The sequence below is a fragment of the Puntigrus tetrazona genome, chromosome 23 (assembly GCF_018831695.1).
Source record: "Puntigrus tetrazona isolate hp1 chromosome 23, ASM1883169v1, whole genome shotgun sequence".
NCBI lineage: Eukaryota > Metazoa > Chordata > Actinopteri > Cypriniformes > Cyprinidae > Puntigrus > Puntigrus tetrazona.
Window position 1 is genome coordinate 19,038,385 of NC_056721.1, and position 24,336 is coordinate 19,062,720.

Below are 24,336 nucleotides of genomic sequence, written 5' to 3' on the forward strand. Positions count from 1 at the left end.
TATTGATAAAAATAAGCTGAAATGCAGAACCAACTTAATGCAAGCTTGTCCTCACAAAACTACAGTAAGCCCAGGAACTGGACAGTGCAATTATAATGCTTCGGTCCACACTGCATTGTCAATACAACAGCCTGAGAAGCTAAATTAAATACAAGCTGTTTTAAATGCATGTACTGTAATACAGTTGGCTTGACCTGAAAATTGCAGAATTTGGACTGAAGCCTGTCGCTCGGGATTACAGTAAAATTAACCTACATTAGATGTCTTTTATTATGTTAAAAAAAACAATTTATACGTTTCTAATTAAATCAGCCTTAAAGCGAAATGATAGATAAAAATAATATCTCTCAACACAACTGGGAGAACACTAATACACACACGTTCTCCCCCAGGACCTTGTTAAATTATACACAGTTAAGTAAATCTCCCTTCATTATCAGCTCTGGGTAACGATACATTACAAAAAATATATGCAATTACTGAGATTAAAGTGCACCAGAATGCATGAAGCCTCCTGCCGATATCCAGTTGCGAGATTATTACTGTTTGTGTGTCGCGTTCCCCAGCTCTCCGCCAATAGGTGGGAGGATGACAATGGAGGAGAGTGGGAGGACTCAGAAAAGACGGTGGGTGAAAAGAATAGGGGCAGATTGGGGCGTCTAAAGACCCCCGTCTTCCAGATCCTATCCGCCCACAAGCCACCTGCATGGTGTGTGAGGCTTAACGCTTTCCTGATGTTGCGTTTGTCTGCTGTCTGTCTGTTTGCCTGTCTTTCCCTGATCTTCATCAGCAAGGTGTCTTTCATCTTTTGGCAAACACAGAAATGCAGCATGGGTAAAATCTTAAAAAATAAATAAATAAAAAATTGGCGACAAATTGCAGTCGAATTCCACTGGTTGAAACATCTACTTGTGCTGTTCAGCCAGACGTGCAACACAGCTCTGTCTGGCACCCCCATTTTCTGTATGTCTACGGCTGCATGCTTCCTGATGTAATTGAGGTTAAGTGTCTTTGCTTACGGGTACAACAGCTTCACTTGGGATTTCACCCAGAAAACCTCCTATTTATAGAGCCTCCACCAATCTGCTGAAGAATGGAAAAACGCATCAAAGTTCTGCCATATCTGTCGCTTCAGTTATGTAGCTTTCCGGGGCCCTAATTTGCTTCCTTTTTTCCCTATTTTCCCATCCAATATTACTAGTTTGTAGCATATGTTCTCAAATCCTCTCCCCTAAGCCAATCTTAGAGCCTCAGATAGACCATAGAGTCAAAAATTGGCTTTTTGTACAGAGCGATGCCAATAAAGAATACAGCATAACGAAACAAGGAGGGGAAAGCGGCCTGTAATTGGTTTCAGAGGGGTTGTTTTACATGTAGCTCGGTGGCGTCCAATCATGGCCAGACTTGGATGGGCGGCAGCAGAAGTCCGTCTCCCTAAAGGAATGTGAGGCTTAAGACTATTTTCATTTTGTTACCTACACTAGGCAAACGCATAACTAAACAGCCAATCAGACTCCTACCGCCTCCCATTGCCTGTCTGACCTCATCTCGCTGTATGAAAAACAAGGCAGAACAACACGTATATTTTACATATTTCAGTGTCAAAGCTTATCAGAGCTGCTTACTGTTGACAGAGGTGTGATAAGAGTGTGTGTGTGTGACAGAGAGAGAAAATCCCAGATAAAGAAAAGGTTGTTTGCTATAAGAAACCTTGCTGTTGGCCCTGGTTAGGTGCATTTTCCCCTGCTGTAATTAGAAATGGAGAGAATCTACACTCTGAGCAAGTTAATGCGATATTGATGCCGAAGAGGTGCATTTTGGGAAACACAAGAGCTAGTGAGCAGCTTAGGAAGGTCTTTTCCCCATGATTGTCAGTGTGTCTGTACTGAATGGAAAAGGTAACGGCTCGCTCTCTTCGGGTATTATGAACTTCTACGGCACTTAGAGTAAAAAAGCACAACTTTGACGTCAGCAGACAGCTTCAACTGAGACGTAAAAAAGCAGACAATAAGACAGACATAAAGCAAATTCAATTACTACTCATACCCAGGGTCTCTCTGAGAGACAGAGACAGAAAATCCCAGTTTAAATACTCTATTCCAAATGAAATTAGAAGCTTATCCACAGGCTAATATACTAAGTCACACGACTCTGACGTGAATGGAAGAAAAGCAAGGAATGAAGGAAAGGACAGACTGTAAGAATATATAGGGATAGCATAATATTCATTTTGTTAGGACATTATATATAAAATTTATGCTCTGGCCCAATAAATTATTTGTACTGTTAACTACAATTAATTTAATTAAAGTTAATTATTAATGGCAAAAATCTAAAATGTAATGAAAAATGCCAACCTAAAGTTGTTTCAGTTAAACAAGACAACATTTAAACACTGAAATTAACATACTAAAATTACTGGATAACTAAAATTAAAATAAAAATATCAAGTACAAAACAAAATTGCTCAAAAGTATATTCTTCCTAAAAATTAAACAAATTAAATACAAAAACAACAAAAATGGTATTTAATTAACACTAGTGCTGATATTTTGACAAAAACATGAAGTTCATGAAGTATGCTAGGCAAACTAATGATGGTAAATATCCCTACTGACTATTTAGTGGATGGTTTGATTTGCAATGCTAAATATCAAATTATCATTCTCAAAATTTGAATTAAACCATTGATTGCCACAGTGCCTAATACTGGGCCAACTGGCTACTAACTCCCTTTTATTTACTCCACAAAGACAATTTTACTCACATTTGGCGAGTGTTTATTTTGGACCTTATTCACAACCCTTCTGTATTCCCTCTAATAACATCAGAGCTGTATCACAAATGCCCAAAAATGAGTCTGTGAAGGAAGTACAGCCTGTGTTACTGTTTTTACAGAGTTTTGTTGGTTTGAACACATTAATGCATTGTATTTTCGCTTTAATATCTTAATCTTCATCACTATAACTATGTTTAGTCACAAGAAAGACAGAATTTGCAATGTTTAACGTCACCAACAAATGTCTCCAGGAACTTCGAGAGTAAAATCTGTAAATGACTTGCACAATTTACTTTGTTCTTCACATAAAGGTACCGCATGACTTCACAAGCCTCGGTGATTCAAACCGATCAGCTGATTCAATGTGAACTGAAAACAAGCATACCCCATTTCCTTTCTTTGTCTCTACCTCTTCCTTCATTCAAGCTTTCAGCTCTGGTTATAGAGTGATAAGTAAGCAGAGAGACAGGCATGAGCTAACGGATTAGCAACTGTGCCACTGGCAATTACCCAGTATCAGGGGCTAATCTTACTGAGAGACACCGCTGTCTCTCAGACTGCCAGCTGCCAGCACTGGCACACCGCAGTATATTAGTATCAATACACCGCTGCATGGCAATAAAAGCACAGCGAGAGATTTGTTTGGCACAGCCGCTGTAGAAATCCTAAAATGGAGGTCTATTGTTTCTTTTCTTAGATGAAGAGCGTCTGTATTATAGAAACTGAGAAACAGTGCACCATCGTTAGCATACGGGAAGTAAACATATGGCTTCTATGAACGTACTTTTATGCTGAGATGTGATTTCTTTCAAATCCATAGTTTTGTTTTTATTTTATGTTTCACAAAACCACAAAGGTGTTTCAATGAACAAAGGATGACACCTATAATGTAAACACTAGGGCTGTGTATCGAGTACGATGCTTTTTAGGTACCGACCAAAACTGCCTCAGTACCATCGAATAATGAAAAAATATATGCATTATGCTACATAAGACAATAAATAAGATTTATATTCTGCATTTACTTAAAGCTCACTTCAAACCACCATCAAGTGTTTGTAATAACTTCTGATTGCCGTCTAATGTGTGTTTTGGTCATGTAATATTGCTGAAAAATATTATTTTTTATAGTTAGATCTGCAATCATGGAAGAGCAAATCAAAAACAGGCAGATGACATTGAATTTGCTAATATTAAAATCTGTGGAAAATTAATAGAAATGATGATTCTGTCTGAGCAATATGCATTTTAAAGAGAACACGCACTAGTGTAAAGGTAGCATAACGGACGTGTAAACTGAGAACTATTTGAAATTAATAAAATCTATTTGCACTGATTTATTACGTATGGCTATATTTTGTTCCTTTGTGCAGTGGCTCAGGACATGAGGCTTTGAGTCTATATAAATGGCAACAAGGTGAATGTAATCTTGTTTAAAAAGTTTCATAAAATCGGTATCGAAAAAGGTATCTTTCAGGAACCGGTCAAACTCAGGGTATCGGTATCAGCATTTCTTAAACGATACCCAGCCCTAATTAAACACTGTATGTAACTTCTACATTTTAGGTATACAAACGTAAAAATAATCTTTAAAGAAAACGCAAAGCAACTTAAAGCCTTGCACTTGATAGGTTCTTTGCTGAACATAGGATGCAAAGCACCACTGAAAAACCTTCAACGCCGCTCTGCAAAAACAACACCTGTTAAATGCTCACACAATAAAAAAAAGTGTGTTTGACAGCCTTGTAAATACTGAATGTGTTAAATGGGGTGTGACAGAATGGGAGCGGGTGCTACCTTGTTGATTTTGGGGTGCGCGCAGCGACTGTTTCCTGCGCTGGGGTGCATCCAGATGCTCTCTGGAGGAGCACACTCCTGTCTCAGCGAACACTTCTTCTCCTGCACGCACCAGCCGCAGTCGAACCGGGGATCCGCTTTCAAACACATCCCACAGCTGTCCCGCATGGCGTAACACTTGTACAGGTGCGCTACCGAGAGAAAGAGCGATAAAGACAGGGATAAATAAGCACGCAGAGCAGAGGACAAAACCTGCGACCGCACATCAGATGAATTCTATATTAATGAGCCAAGTTGCTTGGCAACCATAAATCATCTGCAGTTGAGCTAATGAACTACATTACTCGACTGAAGAAGTGTTTATTGTCATTATTAGAAATGTGATTATTGTTTAAACACCAGTGTGTCTTTTAGGTGTGTTACAGTGATTCACCTGCACAATATAAGTCTAATAAATACACTCTTTTATATGATAAAATCATATAGAAATGGCTTGTTTAATTAACAGAAAAAAGCAGTACCAAGATAATGGTACTGTAAAATAATTGTTTTGTCAAAATGCGTTAGGATGTTAAATAAAGATCATGTTTCATGAAGATATTTGTAAATGTCATGCCTTAAAAGTAATATGAATTACTAAGGACAAGCTTTTAAATGTTGTATTGTACATTTTGTAAAACCATACATCAACTGAAAACTTATTTATTCTTAACTTATTTCAGATGAAGTATAAAAAAGTTGACCCTTAAGGTCAAGGTTTTGGTTCAGAGTCACAAAAGAGTTAAATGCAATTAATGGTGTGATTTGTGAAGCTAAAAATTAAAGCACAAATACATTCTGCTATTTTCTTGATCTAAAATGTTTCTCTAGTTCTCTTTTGACTATAAACTGAAAGAAAGTGTGATTAAAAGTTGAATGAAACAAATGTATCACCTCAGCTACAGCTAACCATTATCGAATTACAGATGTTAAATTCCCATTGTAAAGAGAAAGATGGCAGCTTCAGGGGACTGGGTGAATGTTCTGTTGGCTGGGCGTCTTAGACTGCCGCCGGACTTCAAAGGAGACAGTGTATCCATCCGTCTCAGCCTCATGCTAATCTGATTAGCCACGGCTAAGCTTAAAAGTAACGCTGCGCTAATTAAACTGAACCAAATGAATGATTTAATTACATTAACATTTCCACTTTACAGCAGGGCAAAGCTGGGGCTTTTTCTCTTGCAGTGTGGAGAAGATGAATAAATTTATTGTGCTGTAAAGACAGTGCAGAGAGAAAGAGAGAGAGAGAGACAGAGAGAGAGAGAGAGAGAGAGAGAGAGAGAGAGAGACAGAGAGAGAGAGAGAGAGAGAGAGAGCGAAAGAGAGAGAGAGATGAGAGATTTGGGCCATATATATTAATTAATATTTAACCCTATTTTGTTTTTTTGTTCTATGCATTTTTTTGTAGACACCAGTACTAACTTTTATATTATATACCACTTTTAAACTTTCTAAATAAAGTAAAATATGAATTATATTATGCACACCAAAGCTGCATTATGTGAAAAAATCTGTAAAACAGAATATTGTGAATTGTTTAAATTACTATTATATTTCATTCAGATTTTATTACTATGATTGCAAAGCTCAATTTTCACCAGCCATTACTCCAATCTTCAGTGCCACATAATCATTCAGAAATCACCCTGCATGGTGATTTTGTACTCAAGAGAGGGAGAAAAAAAAAAATAATAAAATAAATATTTAACTAAAATAAAATATCATCAGTATGTGAAGCATGCATCTGTGCTTCCTTCAAAAATCGACCAGATAGGATATTACACAAACATTGGATCTGAAAGTAGTATTTTTATGGTTCAGAGACAGCAAAGACATGAGGAAAAGAAGAACGAAAATGCATGACGTGTCGCTATCAGTCAAGGTGCTGAGATCTTGATTCGCCCAACTGTGGTGAACAATTGGACGGTCCTCTAGAGTCACCGTTCACTCACCGCTCTCTCTAAATAGCTCTTTACCAGCCTGACACTTGAAATATTAGCAACAAATAGATCTGGACTCTACCCAAAATGACCAAAACGGTCATCTTGAGTTATTGAAGAGTCAAGCTGATGGGGATGTGAACCCAAAACCACACTTTCTTCTCTGCTGCCGCCCTTTTCATTCTATCCCAATGAGGGTTTCACGTGGTTTCTTATTGTTTAGCAGCAGCGAGTTGCAGCCACAGCTCAGGAAGGACCAGATAAGCTGTATGGAGAGCAGTGAGGCCTGACATGCAGCCAGGCATAAAACGGACCTAATTTGTCTTCACAGACATACTGGAGAAGAGGTGTGGATACACAGAAAGAGCGACTACAGAAGAACGGATGCGACTTTTACCTTGGATATTGTAGGGGTTGTCAATGACAAAATCTCCATTCCACACAACTGAGAGATCCACCGGCAGATCGCTGATGTCATTTCCTTCATAGTCATACTGGAGAGAGAAAGAAAACAAAGAAAGACACGTTATTCCAAACTGTTCTTCACACTTGATGTTTTCTTCCGGTCATAAAATAAAGCAAAAAGCCACAAAGGGTTATGTTTTATAACAGGTAATAGGTGTTCTTAAACAATTCTCAATAAATACTTTTTACAGACATTTTAAACCTGTGAAAAAGATTGTAAATTGATCTGTAGTGCTCATGAGGGTAATATGGATTTTAATATGAGTCATGGCTTTTCCAAACCGATTTCTCCTGCTTATCACCATCATTTCCTGTCTCTAAAGTATGTCTATCCACCATAAAAGACAAAAAGGCTGAAAATAAAATAGTAAATGACACAATGCACACTGCAGCTCGCAACATTTTCAGATCCGATTACTCCCATTTCTTATCCTCACTTCCTGTCCTTGCTCTGTTTATAAGACAAAAATAGGTTCAAAATACCAAAATGTGGGACAAATGAGTTTGAATCAGGGTCTAAACATTACTCAATTCCATTACTCTCGCTCTGTTGTGTTTCCACCCACTAAATAAAAGGACATTTTTTGTTTCTAAACTAATTATTTTTATTTTTAGCCATAATGTCATGCATTATAGATGCAAAAATGCTTTAAACAATAGTAACCATCTCACCACAATTCAAACTTTACTATTACCCGCACTTCTTCCCACATTACCCACACTTGCCATCTTTTCCTGTGCTTTCTTTACATTTAGGTACTATCTGACAAAAATACACAAAATGGACACGTGTATAAAAGTATATGTCTTAACTTGTCATAAGTGAACTTGAGTTTGTTTTAAGCTAGTATTAGTTTGTAATGATACTGACACCGGTGACAAGAATTACGAAATTTCTATTATATCAAATGAAATCAAATTACTTATATCGTATAGTCATCAATCATATCGCCCACCCCTGGATCTCCCTATACGAAAAAGCCAAAATACTCAACATAAAACAACTGCTGGACACATTGAGTGTGATAGTTGTGTTGATATTGGAAATCGATTCCTATTGTTCACGCATCTTTTCCTCTCCTCTCTTCTATGCTCGCATTTAAAATCTGCTACAAGGTTGAAAACAACACTAAATAAAATAGCTAGACACATAAAGCCCTGACGTTAATGCAAGACATGATTTTGTCGGTATCCGTCTAAAATGACCAAACTGCTCTCATGGCATAAAAGTATGTATCGCTGCAGTTTCCAAAATGAAATTAACACTAGAGGCAGTAAAACCCTGACACCTTTTATTACTTTTCAATTAATAAAGCGCAATTTTAGCACAATTGCTTGAAGAATATCATGTTATGTGCAAAAATGTGCCAGGGTTTATATTGAATCTGTGTTTTAGCGCCACGCATTGAGTGTGTAGTAAGGCGTGTAAAAACGGTGTTGCACAAAAATGTATGTATTTTTAGAAGACCAGGTTGAAAATGACCAAAAATAAAACAAAAAACAAGACAGAACAACAAAGAACCCACAAAAAACTACATATAAGTGTGCATCCTGCCAATTGGACGTGACCATATTGTTGTGCAGCGCATCAGTGATTTACTGCACTGATTCTGACATGCATCTGGGGGCCGCCGGGATGAAGCGCGCTCAGAAAAACGCACGCAAGCCATGTTCTGGTGCACAGCTCGAGCTCAGCCCGGCTAAAATGGCAGCGAATGAATGAAACATGCTGGCTTATCTCGCTCCATGTAAATCTTGCCATTTAAGTGTGTATCCTTGAGAGAGAAAAAGAGAGTGAGACGGATAAAACGGAGAGAGAGCAACAGAGTGAGACGGACAGCGAAGGAGAGACAAGTCAGGATTCTCATCACGCAATTGTGAGACTGTCAGATCAATATGGGGGGAGGTGAAAACACTCCACCCTGACAGCAGCCTCCTCTCTAAGGCCCCTCTCATTCACACACACTCCTGATAAACAGCAGCAGACATCCAGCACACTTACAGACCAGGTTCTAGTATCAGAAAGCGTCTCATCAAGCAGAGCTACTGACTCAGAACTAGCATGCAGAGAGAAATGCGATTTGTCTGCACGGCCCCGGCCGTTTCAGGATGAGTGGAGGGGTCGGGGAGCGCGGGAAAGAGGAAGCGAGACGGAAACGGGGAGGAAGATGGGGCCAAATAGATGGCGGAGAGGGTGTGTGGGTGTGCTCAAAAATCTAAATTACAGAGCGGAAGCCATTAATTTACACATGAAACAAGTAGAAGAGTTTAGGCGTGAAGCGCGTTGCCTGGACGTAAGTGAAATTGGCATTTCCAATTTGCTTTCTGACACATCTCATTTGGCTTCAACTGTCTCCAACATACACACGCTCGCACTCACACACGCACAAATAGTGACCACTGAAATTGAGGGGTTTTTTTAGAGACTACTTGAACATACAAATTACATGTCAAGTCAGTTTTTTGTGCATTTCAAATTGGTAAATTATAGAAAATTAATGTAACATTAGAATAGAGTTTTAGTGCAGAAATTTTTGCCAAAACCATCAAGTCATTCTAGTCCTGTGAAAAAAAAAAGAAATTCTGAATCTTTTTTTTTATAAAATGGAGGACTGTTTTTTTCTCATTATGCTTAATTTCTATTGATTGATTGTATGTTATGTATAAGCTCACTCACCAAATTATTTATAACTATTTGGAATTATATTTTATTATTCTTAGTTGTAGTAATTCTGGGGTTACTCCACCCCAAAATAAAAAAAAAAAAAAAAATCACTTATTCACGTACCCTCATGTCGCTCTAAAACCATTAAAGCTTTGTTCGTCTTCAACACAATTTAAAGTTATTTTAGATGAAATTCAGGAGGTTTGTGACTGTCCCATTGACTGCCAAGTAACAAGCACTGTGTCAGGGTACAAAAAGTATGAAACCCATCCTCAGAATAGCTCATCTGCCATCAGTGGATCAACTGTAATGGTGTGAAGCTATGAGAATACCTTTTGTACAGAAAGAAAACAAAAATAATGACTTTATTCAACAAATTCAGCACAGCAACGTCACTGTAGCAACATTTTGGAGGGTATCACTTCTGTGTCAGCTCAACACACGCTGCTTCTGTTTAAATCAAAGCGTAAATACACGCAAAAGACATATCCGTGTGTTGCACCTGACACAGAAAAGAGTACGCTTTTTCATACTCTCCAAAATGGTGCTATGATGGCATTATGGTGCCAAATTTGTTGAATGAATTTTCTTTCCATACAAAAAAGTATTCTCGCAGCTTCATAATGTTACGGCTGATGGCAGATGGAGCATTCTGAAGATGTCTTTCATACTTTTCTGGACCCTGACAGTGTTCATTACTTGGCAGTCAATGGGACATCTAAAATAACTTAAATTCTGTTTTGAGGATGAACAAAGCTTTTAGGGGTTTAGAACAACATGGGGGTAAGTGATTAACCCTTTAACCCTTTAAGTGCTTTTGTGATTTTAATGCCTTTTAATTATATATTTTTTTATTATCAGTTTTAGTAGTTCAACTGCAACTATTTGACAATGCAACTAACTTTTTTTATTGTTCATCTAATATTTATATTTTATTTCAACTTTCAGAATATGAAAAAGACAGCAGACAGTGCTCTTGCTGATCTCATCTCTGAAATATTCCACTGGGCTAGACTTGGAATCTCTTGTTTCTCTCACTGAAATCTCCCTCACATCTCTTTCATGGGTATGCTTCAAACTTCACCTTGAATGTTTTATTCGCTTCCAAATGAGCATATTTTACTGTAGGATCGCTTCCAAAAACAGAAAATGCACAAGGCCATATGTATTTATTGTCTTTCGAAACTACGAAAAACATTCTGAATTATCCATCAATCGTAATATTTTGCAAACAACAGAAAAAAATAGTTACGACAAGATAAGTGTTAAAGAGTAGACTACTGAGCACAGGGCCGGCTTTGTTCACATGGAACATAAATCATTTCTTTTCCCTCAAATCTGATCTTTATGACTTTACCTGTCTGTCAAGTTACAAGTGATGAAATCAGGTCCATTTGTTCTGACAGTGCAGTCAATATCCGGTATATCCACTTGGTTGCCGCAGCACTGATTTAAGTGTCAGCGCGACGGCGAGAGACTTACTTCTACTATAACTGAGTAGCTGTCACAGTGGAAGGCGAGGACGGAAAACTGAAAATTGCCTTTGCTCATGTCCATCATGACATCTTGCCATGACGAACTCACGAAGCACATCAGACAACATAAACATCAGAGGGATTACAGCACTATTGACACGTTCATGCTTACACCGGAGTCTGAAAAATCACACGTTCACCATTTAATGGATGAACGCCACATCTGAACTAACGTTCCAAAATTTGGGGGTCGATAATGTTCAAATCTTTAAAAACATTAAACATAAAAAGCATGCTCACCAATGCTGCATTTATTTGATATTATTAAATATTACAATATAAAATAACTGTAGACTATTTAATATTACTCCAGTCTTCAGTATCACGTAACTCTTTAGAAATCATCCTACTGTGCTCATTTAGTGTGCAAAAATTTTTTTAAAATGTATTATTATCAATGTTGAACTGGTTCAAAGGAGAGCTGATTAGTTCAAAGTTAAATAAACCATGTACGAATGTCACTGTAATCAAATTAATGATTGGTTGGTTCAGAAATAAATAAAGATTTATTACATGAATTTGGGAATTACGTTGATCAGATTTCGAACAACTTGTAAACAGATTTTCAGCTTTTAACTTATTGTCAGATCCGCATAAACTTGCTGCCTGTCTGAACAAATCCAAAGAGTCAGTTGATGACTCTTTGAAAGACGCAAGGTCAAGGGTAAACCGCTGAACACCCAAAAGTCACAAGGCCTTTCTTTTGACAAGCAGTGACAGCTTCTTTCAGCGCTTGGGTTTGATCAAACGCATCCTCCAAGCAGACCACAGATGACCTCTATGCTTACAAACACACATTCTTCCCTAAGCAGACGTGAACCCTCACACTCCTCCTGCCTACGTCTCCTCACCAGCGTCCCAGATCCATTAAACTTTAAAGAGCTCCGGCAGTCCTCCCACACATATGTCGCGTCTTAACAACAGCCGCCGCTGTTCTCTGAGGGCCGTCCAAAAACATAGATATGATTTATTCATATCATCATTAACATGCCTTTGACATTACACTCCCCGCTCACCTCAGTCAGACAATCGCTGCATTCGATGCTAATCACGGCGGTTAGATCATGTGACCGAGGTCATGTGACTTCTGGCGACCGCAAAATGGCTGGAAACAAGTAAAAGGCGTATTGTTCTTTACCAAAAGGTCACATTTGCAGCATTTATGGAAAAGGTGGTTGAAAACAGCGAGCTCTGTTTCGCGCGAGAGGCCAGCGTGAGAGGAGCTCGGGGAGAACTGTGCGTCTACTTCAGACTGGATGAATAATAACGCTCATTATTCAGCCCGTGGTCATCATGGAGACATGGCGGAGAGTAATTAATTGCTTGTGCAAGTGTGAGTTCCCATGAGGCCGATGGAGGCCTCCAACACAAGGTGAGGAGAAACACGCACATGACCCAATTAAGAATAACCATGATCCGGCAACTTATTCCATACGTTCTGAAGCTCGCGCACATGCACTCGCGGTCTTTAAAAAAAGACCCTTAGGTGCTGAGCTGACATGACAGGTGTTGATAAATGTCAGTGTCTGCTAGACTGTGGCTTTCTCTATATATTCATCTCATTGTGATCGCAACACCCACACCATGCCACAGTTATGACGTGAAAAGAAAAAAACATTATAAAATGGGTTAAAAAAATATTCAGCATTTTACCTAAAAGAGATTTTTTCTAAAAGAAAACTGACTTGTTATATTAAGTTTATTTTCTATTAAATAAGAACAAATATAACTGCCTCAGAAAAATATACTAAATTCAATAGGAAAACAATTTTTCATTCCCTATTGAAAGATATATATATTATTATGAACTCACTTAATTTTGTAGAATTTGACTTCACAAGTTTTGTTTGTACCTCAAGAAAATGTATCTTGAGCTGATGGGTTTAGAAAATTCTCAAATTCTCATATATTATATATATACATATATATACATTTTTCTGACAACTATACCATAATGCAATTACCCTAATGCATCTGGTCATTTTATTTATTTATTTACTTATTTATGCACGTATGCATGCATTTATTTTTCATGACCATTTTTATCTAATTATCATAATGCACCTGGATATTTGTTTTATTTATTTATAAATTTTCCATGACATTTTTCTGGACAAAAATAAGTCTAAACACCTTAATGAACCTGGGCATTTTTTATTTATTTATTTGTTTTTACTTGTTATTAATTTACCATTGACTGCATTCAAACATAGTATTTTTTAATTAGCATTAATCAACTGACCATTGCAAAGAACAATGTGTTAATAATGCAAATAAATATCACAAAATATAATGTTCATGAAAGCAGATTTTAAGATAGATAGATAACGTTTTCATTATGGTGATCACTGCAGAGACAAAAGTGAAAATCATGAAAATGTCACAATTCTAAAATATTCTTAAAAAGTGGTTTTACAAAAGGGAAAAAGGGATAAAAGCTTTTTTTCTTTTTTAAATGTGACAGAACATTTTGTCAATCACCTTGCTGCTATTTCTGCAACATCTTTGAGGTCTTTTGCCACTTATTACAAAGTCATCTTTGTAAACTAAATTGGGAAAAAAACTAATTTAATAAAAGCATAACTTTGCTTGTACGAGACTTAAAGTAAAGCTGCTTTGCAGAACATAGACTGGAACTGCACACTGACCTTAAAAGAGAACAAGCAAGCATGAAACTAACTTCTGAACATGACAAAAGATGAGCAGAACTCCTCTCATTATGCATCCAGTTATAATAAACCTAAAGTATGAAAGCTGTAAGCAGTTGCGCTTTTACAATAGTCTGAGAATAGAGTGCCATATGAGTTGCACAGGTCCTCTTTCTTTCTCTCTCCACCTGCATGCCTAAAATGCATAATTACCCTCACAGGGGAAAATGAATGGAGGCCAGAAATAGAGAGACACACTGGGCATCTCCCCAGCCTGCGCCCGTCCTCTGCTGGCAAGCCCATTGATCAGGGGGATGGAGGGAAGGAGGGAGCGTACGGATACGTGCGGGTGAGGCGGGAGATTCCGGGTCCACGGGGCTGGAAAGTGCCGATGTTAACAAAACAGAGCAGCTGCTGGAATGTGAGGAGGAGGGAAGAAAAACGCCGCCTTTTGTGTGGGTCAGTCTTATATAATTAGTCATTTTGATAGCATACCTGTGCGCCTTGGTAAAAATAACACATCAGCACATCGGGAGGGGTTTAACACACACACACACACACACACACACACACACACACACACACACACACACACACACACACACTAACACAAACAAATCCAACACCCAAAATTTATTATTTTGGTCCTACAGAATTAAAAATGTCATTGTTATTCGTTAACAAGCATCTTCTGAAATATTTAATGAATTTAATGAAATGTTAATTGCTGTGAAAATATTTTTTACTTTTTTTCGTGTACAAATATACAATTTAAATAAAAATAAATATAAAAATTATAATTTCAATTAAAAAGTAAGTTATTTTGTATTGTATTATAATAATTTAATGTAATTTTATAAATATATTTTAAAATTGCAAATTTTTTTATACATTAAAATATGTAAAATTTCGTATGCTTCATTTTAATTTTAATTATACACATGCATATATACATAAATTGAATGAACATTTAATAAAATGTAATAAAAATCAAATAGAAAAACATATTAAGTACAAAAGAATTAAGAACAAAAAAGTTAATATTCCACTGCCTGCAATTACATAATAAACTAAAACATTTAATTATAATAGATTAAATATCTAATAAGCAGAATATCTGATATATTTTATACATAACACATTGTACACTCGTGATTTGTAGTTTGCTGAAATCTCTAAATAGAACTACTTTTGAAGATGGAAAAAGCTATCAAAACGTATCGCTAACTCATTATGCAGAGTTGTTTTACTGGTGCAACTGCTGTGTTGTTTTTCGCAATGAGAGCGTTTTTAGTCAAGTGGCTGAAGCTCTTGAATTAAGCTCAGAGCTCATGGTGAATCTTCTTCCTAGCAGGAGCTCGTCTCACAGGAGCGTCTGACACACTCTTAACCCCGCTGTGGGAAGCAAGCGAGACTCCTTCAGTTATTCACCTCTCCTCCTCTTCCCTACAACATACAAAAGCTGCTTCCCGTTCCCTTCTCAAAAATGATGACCCTCCTCCTCCGCTCATTTTTCCCTCCTTCCTTTCCGTGGAAGTGTTTGGGGAGGAACTGGTGTGTTGAGTCTGAAGCAAACCATCTTTCTGCTGCACGACTGCAATTCATCATCATTTTATCTACGACGGCTTTTAATTGGATCCTATCAAACTCTCCCCGATAGTCCTCATTTTGCTGTAGACTGCATAGAGGAGATTCTGGCCGAGATTTTTCTCTTTCCTTTCCCCTCCGTTCCTTTCCATCATTGTGTTTTCTCTGTCAGTCTCTCGTTCTCTCTCTCTGGTCATTTATCTGAGCTGAAGGTAATGTTGTAAAGCAGAGTGTGATACCATCAGCCTGTTCTGTTCATCTCCTGGGTCCTGAGCTGTGGCGCTCCGAGAGAGAGAGAGTGACTTTAGGCCTCTTGTCTCGTCTTTTATACACCCATCTTCACTCCTTCATTTGATTTCCCTCAAGTCTACCTCTTTTCCACCAAATTTGTGCTGGTTCCAGGGCCAAATCCACGAAAGTTGCCCACAAACATATAGCTGCCTTTGTTTATGAGTCTTAAAAGGAACAGCATGTCAAAAAAATGTATATTCTGTGATGCATGAAGTCTTACCTCAGTGAAACACAAAGAAGATCATTTGAAAGAATGTTGTTAATTGTTATCATCCATACAATGAAAGTCAATAAGGTCCCTAATGGCATTGAACCCTATTGTCTTTCATTGTATGGTTGGAAATAAAAGAAGGCATTTATCAATATTTTGCATTCAGTTGTAAAGGTTTAGAACAACATATGAGTAAATAGTTGAGTAAATGATGGCAAATTTGAATTCTGAAGTGAAGTGAACTATCCCTTTAAGGATTTTCAACTAAGTTGACTTATTATTATTAACAAAAACCAACTATATTTAAAATTTTCACAATTAAAAATAAATAAATAAATAAAATAACACACACACACACACACACACACACACACACACACACACACACACACAAATTACATACAAATTATGGAATTCTAAGTACTGTGCACTAATAATAAACTTAACATGAAATGGTATAACTATCCAAAAATTTGCACTTTGTGTCTTTTATGAATCTTTAGTTTCCAAAAAAATTGCAAGAGAATGAGCAAAAATTTAGAAACGAGCATTAATAAGCGCTGTAAACATATTGCTTGTTAGCGCTAGGCAATGTTAACGTATAAATCCTTGTTGCAAAATATTACAGAATTTTTATCTGTATCCTAGCATTTTCATCCTGCATGTGCCACAGTATAAATAAATGTTTTGATATACATTATGATTAAAAACACAGCAGTCCGGATGTCAAGATCGGATCACTACTAAAAAAGAGAATTTGCCGCATCAGTCTTAATCTCTTAAGCATTTCACATCACTTTTTTCCAGTTCGAATTTCTTTTAAAAGAAACGTATACATGGCTATCTGAATAAATCTACCGGCATCTCGACAAACGCCTATACAAACAACCCAAACTCAGATAATAAGTTCTTCCTCTTCAGTATCAACCTGCTAATGCTCAATGATGTTCCTCCCTCTCAGCACATCTCATCCTAAGCTCTATATCCTTTGTTTACTCAATCGATTGAATCAGGACTGCCCGCTTCCCTCTGCGTCCCAACACACCGCCGCGTTTTATTAACCCCGTCTCTCTATTGTCTTAAGCAGTCAGACAAAGGATCGAATTGATCAATCTCAGGCAAACACAATCAGCCCCCTCCTAATCATACTACACCAGCCATCTGCCCGCCGTGAGCCCGCCGAGACTCCACCTGCCAGCTGTTGTTGCTCGATCTACAGTACCTGGCACGTGCTTGACCTCCAACGACCAGCGCTGAAGAAAGCTGTAACTCCTGAGAAAAATACACTCACCATCTTGTACCGCGCAATCTTAAACGTTTGATTTCGTTATGCATTTGTACACTTTTCTGGAATATTCTTTCACATCTGTCACCATAATAACTTTATTTTCTGTAGCAAACACAGATAAGGCATGTAATTTGCTAAAGTCACTTGATTAGGAAATATTTTGCAAATAAAAGTAATATTTTTCCATATTATTAGAATTTCTTTTAGAAATGGTTTGTCAGTATGTCTGCTGACTAGTATAATTTATATAATAATATAACTACTAACGCCTAGTATGATTTTAATACTTTTATGTATATATATATATATATATATATATATGTGTGTGTGTGTGTGTGTGTGCAATATTCAAAACAACTTATATGTCATGATGCAAATTCACAAAAGTAACATGTTTCTTTATTTTAACAAAAAGTAACCTGATTATGTAACATGTTGTTCCCCTAACACTGCCCACGGCGACTTTAAAATCTCCTTTCTCAGAATCAGCGCTGTTATGGCAAAGCAAACCGTTCAAATCCTCTAACATTCAACCAAGCGTTAGTCAGCGTCGTAATTAACCATTCAGATGGAAAAAGTTTCTGCGGCGTGAATGAAAAGAACTGCAGGGGCTTTGGCGGAGTGATTCATGTTCGACCTGCCGTCTGGCACCTCAGCCAAAGAGTTCAAACGCGAAGTCCTTGGAATGTTCCGGGACCGATTCAGCCAGAGCCTATTGACGAACAGTCATTTAATCTGTAAGGGAGGACTCTGTGAATGACTTAAACAATAGTGACTCTTGATCTATGCCAAAAGCCTGTCATTCTAAACATGCTCCTACTTCTGGTAATGGAACTCTCACGCAGGGCTACACAGCACTCATGCTAAAATCACTGCACGCTAAGTAACTGATAATTGCTGGCATTTAATGGTGTAATTGCAGTGGGATCTTAACACGGCTGTAATTGCATGCTCTCATTAGGAGTGACAGGCTGTCTGAATACCCAGCAGCACAGAACCAAACCCGGCGTGGTTTCCGTCACAGGATAAACCGCGGATGACCAGGGAAAGTAAGGAAAACCACCTTTCTTAGAACGTCAACTGAGATAAAGATGACAGACTGCAATTCATAATTGTTAAATAACATTCGCTATACAATCAGACTGAGCTTAGGAAGTATTTAGCAAATGAACATGCTACTTTTGTACTTAAACCACAATATCCGAACAAAGTCACAGGATTTTCTAATTGATTCTTCTGAGAACAAAAAGGAGACCATACAATAACATAAAAGTAGTTCAAATGACTCATTTGCTACGTTCAATGCTTTTGAAGTCATGTGATAACTTCACAGAAAACTTTAAGTCATTATTTAAAAATGCAGGTCATTAAGACTGTTCCCAAGAGAATCAATGCGGCCGTTTGAATCAAAGCTTGCATGAATCATTATTTGAGTTGGATCTTTTCAATGAACCGGTTGAAATGATTCACAGATTCAATGATCCAGTGGCAGCAGTGAAGGAGAGAATATAAGTGAAATCCAACTTAATTCTAGGTCTTTTTCATCACACAAAGTTATCAAAAAACCTCAAAAGACTGAGTCATACGGACCACATTTATGATGTTTTCGTGGTGCTTTTGAGTCCTTTTATGAAGCTCAAAGCTTCAGTACCCATTCATTATAAATGAATGGACATGGGTGACTAATAAAACAAACAGAATTTCTAATTTTGTATTCCAAAGAGAAAAGAAAGCACAACACAATTGTCATTTTTGAGTCAACTTTGAACTACCTTTGAGAAACTCATTCAGAACAAACTGACGTTTCATCCAAAATGATTGGATATGTGTGACTTTGGACCTTAAGTCTTACATTGCTGGGGTATATTTGTAATAAAAAAAATTCAAAAATCATTAGGATATTAAGTAAAGTTTATGTTCCATGAAGATATTTTAATATATCTGTAGACGCATCTGTAAATATACCAAAACCTTTCTCAATATTTTCACCCTCAGATTCCAGATTTTCACATAGTTGTACCTCAACCAAATATTGTGTGCAATCCCTAACAAAACATACACCAATGGAAAGCTTATTTATTCAGCATTATTTATTTCCGTTTACAAAAATTCAGGGTCATATTATTTTTTCTATACAATGGAAGTCAATGGCTACCATCGACTATTTGTTCAACAACATTGCCTTAAATATTTGAATTTGTCTTAAGAAGAAGAAACAAATGACGTGAGGCTGAATAATTGGTCACACAATTTTCATTTTTGGCTGAACAATCCCTTTAAGAAAACCACTAAAGCGCTTTCCACCTTCCTTTTGCCAAATCAGAAGAGAACAGGTCGCTTATCAGCCCGCTGTTTTTCGCTCTGCGCTGGCTATTAAAGTTAACATCACTCTGGCTGATGCTTCCAGCCAGCGGAGACAGAGGAATAGCTTCTCATCAGTGACGCGCCAATCGCTGTTGATTTGAAGCGCCGCGACAGCAAACAGTCGATAAAGTCTTTAGCTTAGACAGTTCTCTGCAAACTCTTAGCTGTGTAATTAGCTCCCCCCTCAGTAACACCAGGAATCTCAACACAAAAGAGAAAGAGGCTGTTAGCCCTGTAACGGCCATCAATAAGGCATGGTGAGAAGTGTCACGAGTGCCATCAAATACCGAGCCACTTTCTCTCTGCCACTGTGACTGCCTTTGCAAAGCAGTCTGTTAAAGCGAGGTCAACAAGTGGCACGTGTTTCATCAGGTCTCTAATGGTCCACCAGTGCCTGCCCAGTACCTGATGGGATTTTTGACAGCCAGACAAAAATGTTGATTGGCCAAAAAGGTAATGAAGAGGAAGGCTTGTGTCAGCAGTGCTGTAAGAAAATGGCCAGCTATTTGGAATAGCATTTTTCCACCAATAATAGCCTTAAACAACTCACGGAGATGTGACGCGATTTAAGAGGTCACAGCTTATCAGAATGACTTTACAGTCCATTTGCCTTGAAGTCCACTGGCCCACATGTGATCTAAATAAAACCCCACCGACACCCTCTACAATATGTTTGGCTAGAAATTTCCTTCTAGAAGACAGAAAATCCCAGATGAGATGCCATTAGCTACTCAACTGCAAGTAATGCAATCAAATGTAGAGCAAATTGAAACTTTTAAATTAAAGTCTCCTATTCCAGTCCTCTCATGTGTCTCTAGAGTATACAAACCAAAATCTCAAAATCAATTCGGAACATTTCTCACATAAAATCACAGCGATACTACTCCAGTTTTTAGTGCAGCATAAAGTCGTTCATTCCATGTCTATTCAAGGAACATTTCTTAATATTATAAATGTCCGAAATCAGATGTGCTGAAATTTTGTGAAACAACGATACTTTTGCGACATTATAAATGTCTTTAATTTTGATCTATTTAACAAGCCCTTGGTCAATCAATGCATCAATAGATCTCATTAAATCAAGCTGGTTTAATAAAAGAGGGTGGTTCAAGCGACACAGCTAATAACCGAGCTGAGCTACATGAAAAGAGCAACCTCTAGGAAACAATAAAAATCATTTAAAAACACCAAACAACAGAAGTTTACTTACCATGGTCTTCCTGACACTGTATGCTGGTGCTGTTGAAGCGCTTAGCGCAGTGACACTGTACTCCTTCCCTCGAATATAGAAGATGCACTCGTAGTTCCTCTGCCCAGACTGAGGCTGTGGAAGGTCCCGGCCAACAAAGTGATGGAGCTTCATCACACCAACAGGGATGTAGATCTGAGTGGACCTTGGCAGGATCTGAGGACACTCCTGTAAACCAAAAAACAAGTTTTCATTTTAGATCATTTAAACAAAGCGTGATTAAAGAGACAAGCTAAATGTCAATATTATGTCTGCGTGGTGATAATCGAAACACTTCAGGTTTATATGACACACCACGATAGATGTACACAACACAACGTTTATCTTTGCTCATGTGTTTTACACACAGAGACATCCATACGAAACAGCTCTACACAAAACATAATGACTTGCTATTACAATGTTGAGAGATAAAATAACTGTACTGAGAGTGCATCAAAAGAAGATCAAAAGCACTTCAGTCTTACTACTCAAGCAAATGCCAACAGCTATTCAGACACATGCAGCCCTTCAGTGATGCCGCTAAATCAAGAGCCAGTGAAAGCGAGGATATGAAGAATGCGAGAGGAGGACTTCACAGCTACATCGCCACCGCGTTATCATGCCAACAGATTGATTGGAAAACCAGGGCACAGAGCAAGATGCAATTAAGCTTTTGATATGCGTGCCATTTTTAAAGACTTGGCACGGCACACCAGTTATGATGCCAACTGTGCTACTTTAACTAGGCAGAAGCAGAACCATGGGCACTTGAGATCTTGCCTCCGCAAGACCTCTGCTCAAATGTAGATACTCCAATGTCTAGTGTTTGGCATAAGTGCATTCATTTAACAAATTAAAAATTACCATTTTAGCTTGAAAAAATAAGTAAATGGCATAGCGAGGTGGCAGCTGGATTTGTCCACATACTGTTTTCCCTGGAAACATCTAGGGTATAAAATCCAAACAAAAAAAACAACAAAAAAACAAACACACCAGCAGTACATGATGGAAGGATACAGCTAGATCAAAGCAGCAACCTTTCTTATTGATGCTTTGATGCAGAAGGAGAAAAAAACAAAACATATAACATGATGCATCAGTTGGTTGAGAATCAAAACTACAGAAAATGTTAACTTAAATATTTAAATATCTATTATATTAAAATGAATTATTTTTTAATCTACTACATTAGAAATATAAAAAAATATAAATAAATATATATCTATCTATATATATCTATATATATATATATATATAATACACACATATATTTGTGTGTATTTATTAATAACAAATATTTAAATCACGTATTATATTAAAATTCATGCATTATATTAATCTATTACACTATAAATTGTATGCATATTGTATGTATATGATTTATTTTTGAGTTAGGAGAGACATATGACTTAAAACATAGATTTGTCATAAAAAATGTCTAAATGACTAAATGTCTAAATGAACGCAACTAATGAGACGAAACAAATGTTTTTGCAATAATTCACTTGAGTACTGGAATGATACCACCAATAGCATTTACATGAGTACAATTGCAGGTGATGTGTAAAAATACAACACAGGAGTAGCTCTTACCCGATCCATCCACCATAACGATCTTGATAGAGTCATCTGAACTGTTACCCTCATTTCCTATTTAATTTGCCTGTGGTTCTAATTGAATGGAAGGAGTCCCAGATACCAGCAGCGCCATTAAAATCTACTGAGATATGGAGCTAGCGCTGCCACGGCGAGGGCTCTGTAAACAAACCTGATGCGAAAGCCACATGCGGCCTCAGTGACTCTGCAGAGTTCCATTGGGTTGCTGGGTTTAATTACGCCGTGCGGCAGTCTCCGCCCGCTAATACTGTTCTATGCCTCGATTCGGCTGTGACTGAATAAATAGACTGTGATGCAATCTCTCTCAATAGAGCTTAGCCTGTGTTAGTGTTCAGTTACTGTGTGGTACACAAGGGTGGGGATTTCACTGCTAATGAAAAGGTGCAATTTGTTCCAGAGTCAATAAAGGCCTGTATGCTGGAGCACAGAGAGCCCATATCAGTTTCCCAAGAGCGCAGCACACAGACCCAAGGCTTATATGTTCACTGCTAAAGGTTTAAAAGGAAACAGCTGCCACGCTGCTGGTCAGAAACTAATGCCTGCGTATTAAATACATGCACGCTTTAAAAGGCTGAATAAGCACAGGTCCGAAAAACACTGTGTATTACCATAGATTGCCTGTTCTATGTCTAAATAACTGATTGGAATATGATTCTGATGAATACATATAAATGTTAAATACATAAAAAGGTGAATATATCAAATTATTTATTGCAATGCTGAATATGTGAGTGTGTGTGTGTATGTATAATTGTGCAAAATAATGATATATAATGTAAATAATAAATTATGTTTTAATAATAAAACGTAAAAAATAATACATTTACATAAAATGTGTATATTATAATAATCTATTACATTATAAATGTAATATTTATATACATAAATGCATATAATAAATTCATTAATAAATTCAGCATTTTATTAAGCAGATACACACACACACACACACATATATACACATAAATATACACGCACAAAAAAAAAAAAAAAAATATATATATATATATATATATATATAATTCTCTATTTTAATATAATATACAAATAACATATATACTTTTATGTGTTGATTTATATAAAGAATTTAAATTATGTAATGTGAAAATAAATTGTTTTATACAGTATTTTTTTTAAATACTATAAATTACCTTAAATACTGCAATATATTTTATTTATATATTTTTAGGTAGTTCATATAAATGGATGTAAATGTATATTAAATAAATGTAAATAAATGTATATGTACATTATATAAATGTATATTAAATTCTGTTTTATTTACCATCATATTAGTTTCTATAGGACATACTATTGGGCACATATCTTCAAGACCAATGCTTTGGCATCATTAGTTCATCATTAGTTCTGCTATCCTTCACACTCAAGCTTTTTGTAAGTTTGTCAGTTTGTTTTTCACTAAACTGCCATGTGAAATCTAATTACCCTGGATTAGCTTGGCTTCATTCCGAAAATAATCTGCAAATGTGAGTTACAAATGTAATTTAACAGTCCTATTCAGCTCAAACTGTGCGAGGCAAAAGGAGAAAACGATAAGAACGGGTTGAGAGCCAATACATCATAGAACTGCTATCGGTCCAAGCTGCCACCTGACTGGTGCTAAGAGAGACTTTGCTCGTGCGGCTCTGCCATTCGCTTCAGCCAATCAAAACACACAGGTGGGAAACTGGATAGCCGTAAACTACACACATTTAATGAAGCAGCCCAACCATCTGATAAGAAAAAGATGCCTTTTTTCAAGAGATGCTGAGTCCAGCCTCACGGAAAAAATGGAAATGTGCGTTTGAAAGGGTGTGAGAAAGGAATGGAAAGGGCGAAAAAAAGCTACATTTAAATACAAAGAAACAGGCTGAAGAGA

At 37.1% G+C, this 24,336-nt stretch overlaps 1 protein-coding gene across 1 annotated transcript in view; it reads right to left on the minus strand.

Moving 5' to 3' along the window:
• LOC122328577 (plexin-A1-like) overlaps positions 1-21,026 on the minus strand; it is a gene marked incomplete at its 5' end in the record, with an annotated part of 73,459 nt that extends 52,433 nt beyond the window's left edge. The window contains 3 exon segments of the mRNA XM_043224322.1: positions 4,577-4,767; positions 6,953-7,049; positions 20,820-21,026. Of these exon segments, the coding sequence (XP_043080257.1) occupies positions 4,577-4,767; positions 6,953-7,049; positions 20,820-21,026 (495 nt within the window).
• Positions 21,027-24,336: the final 3,310 nt, after the last annotated feature.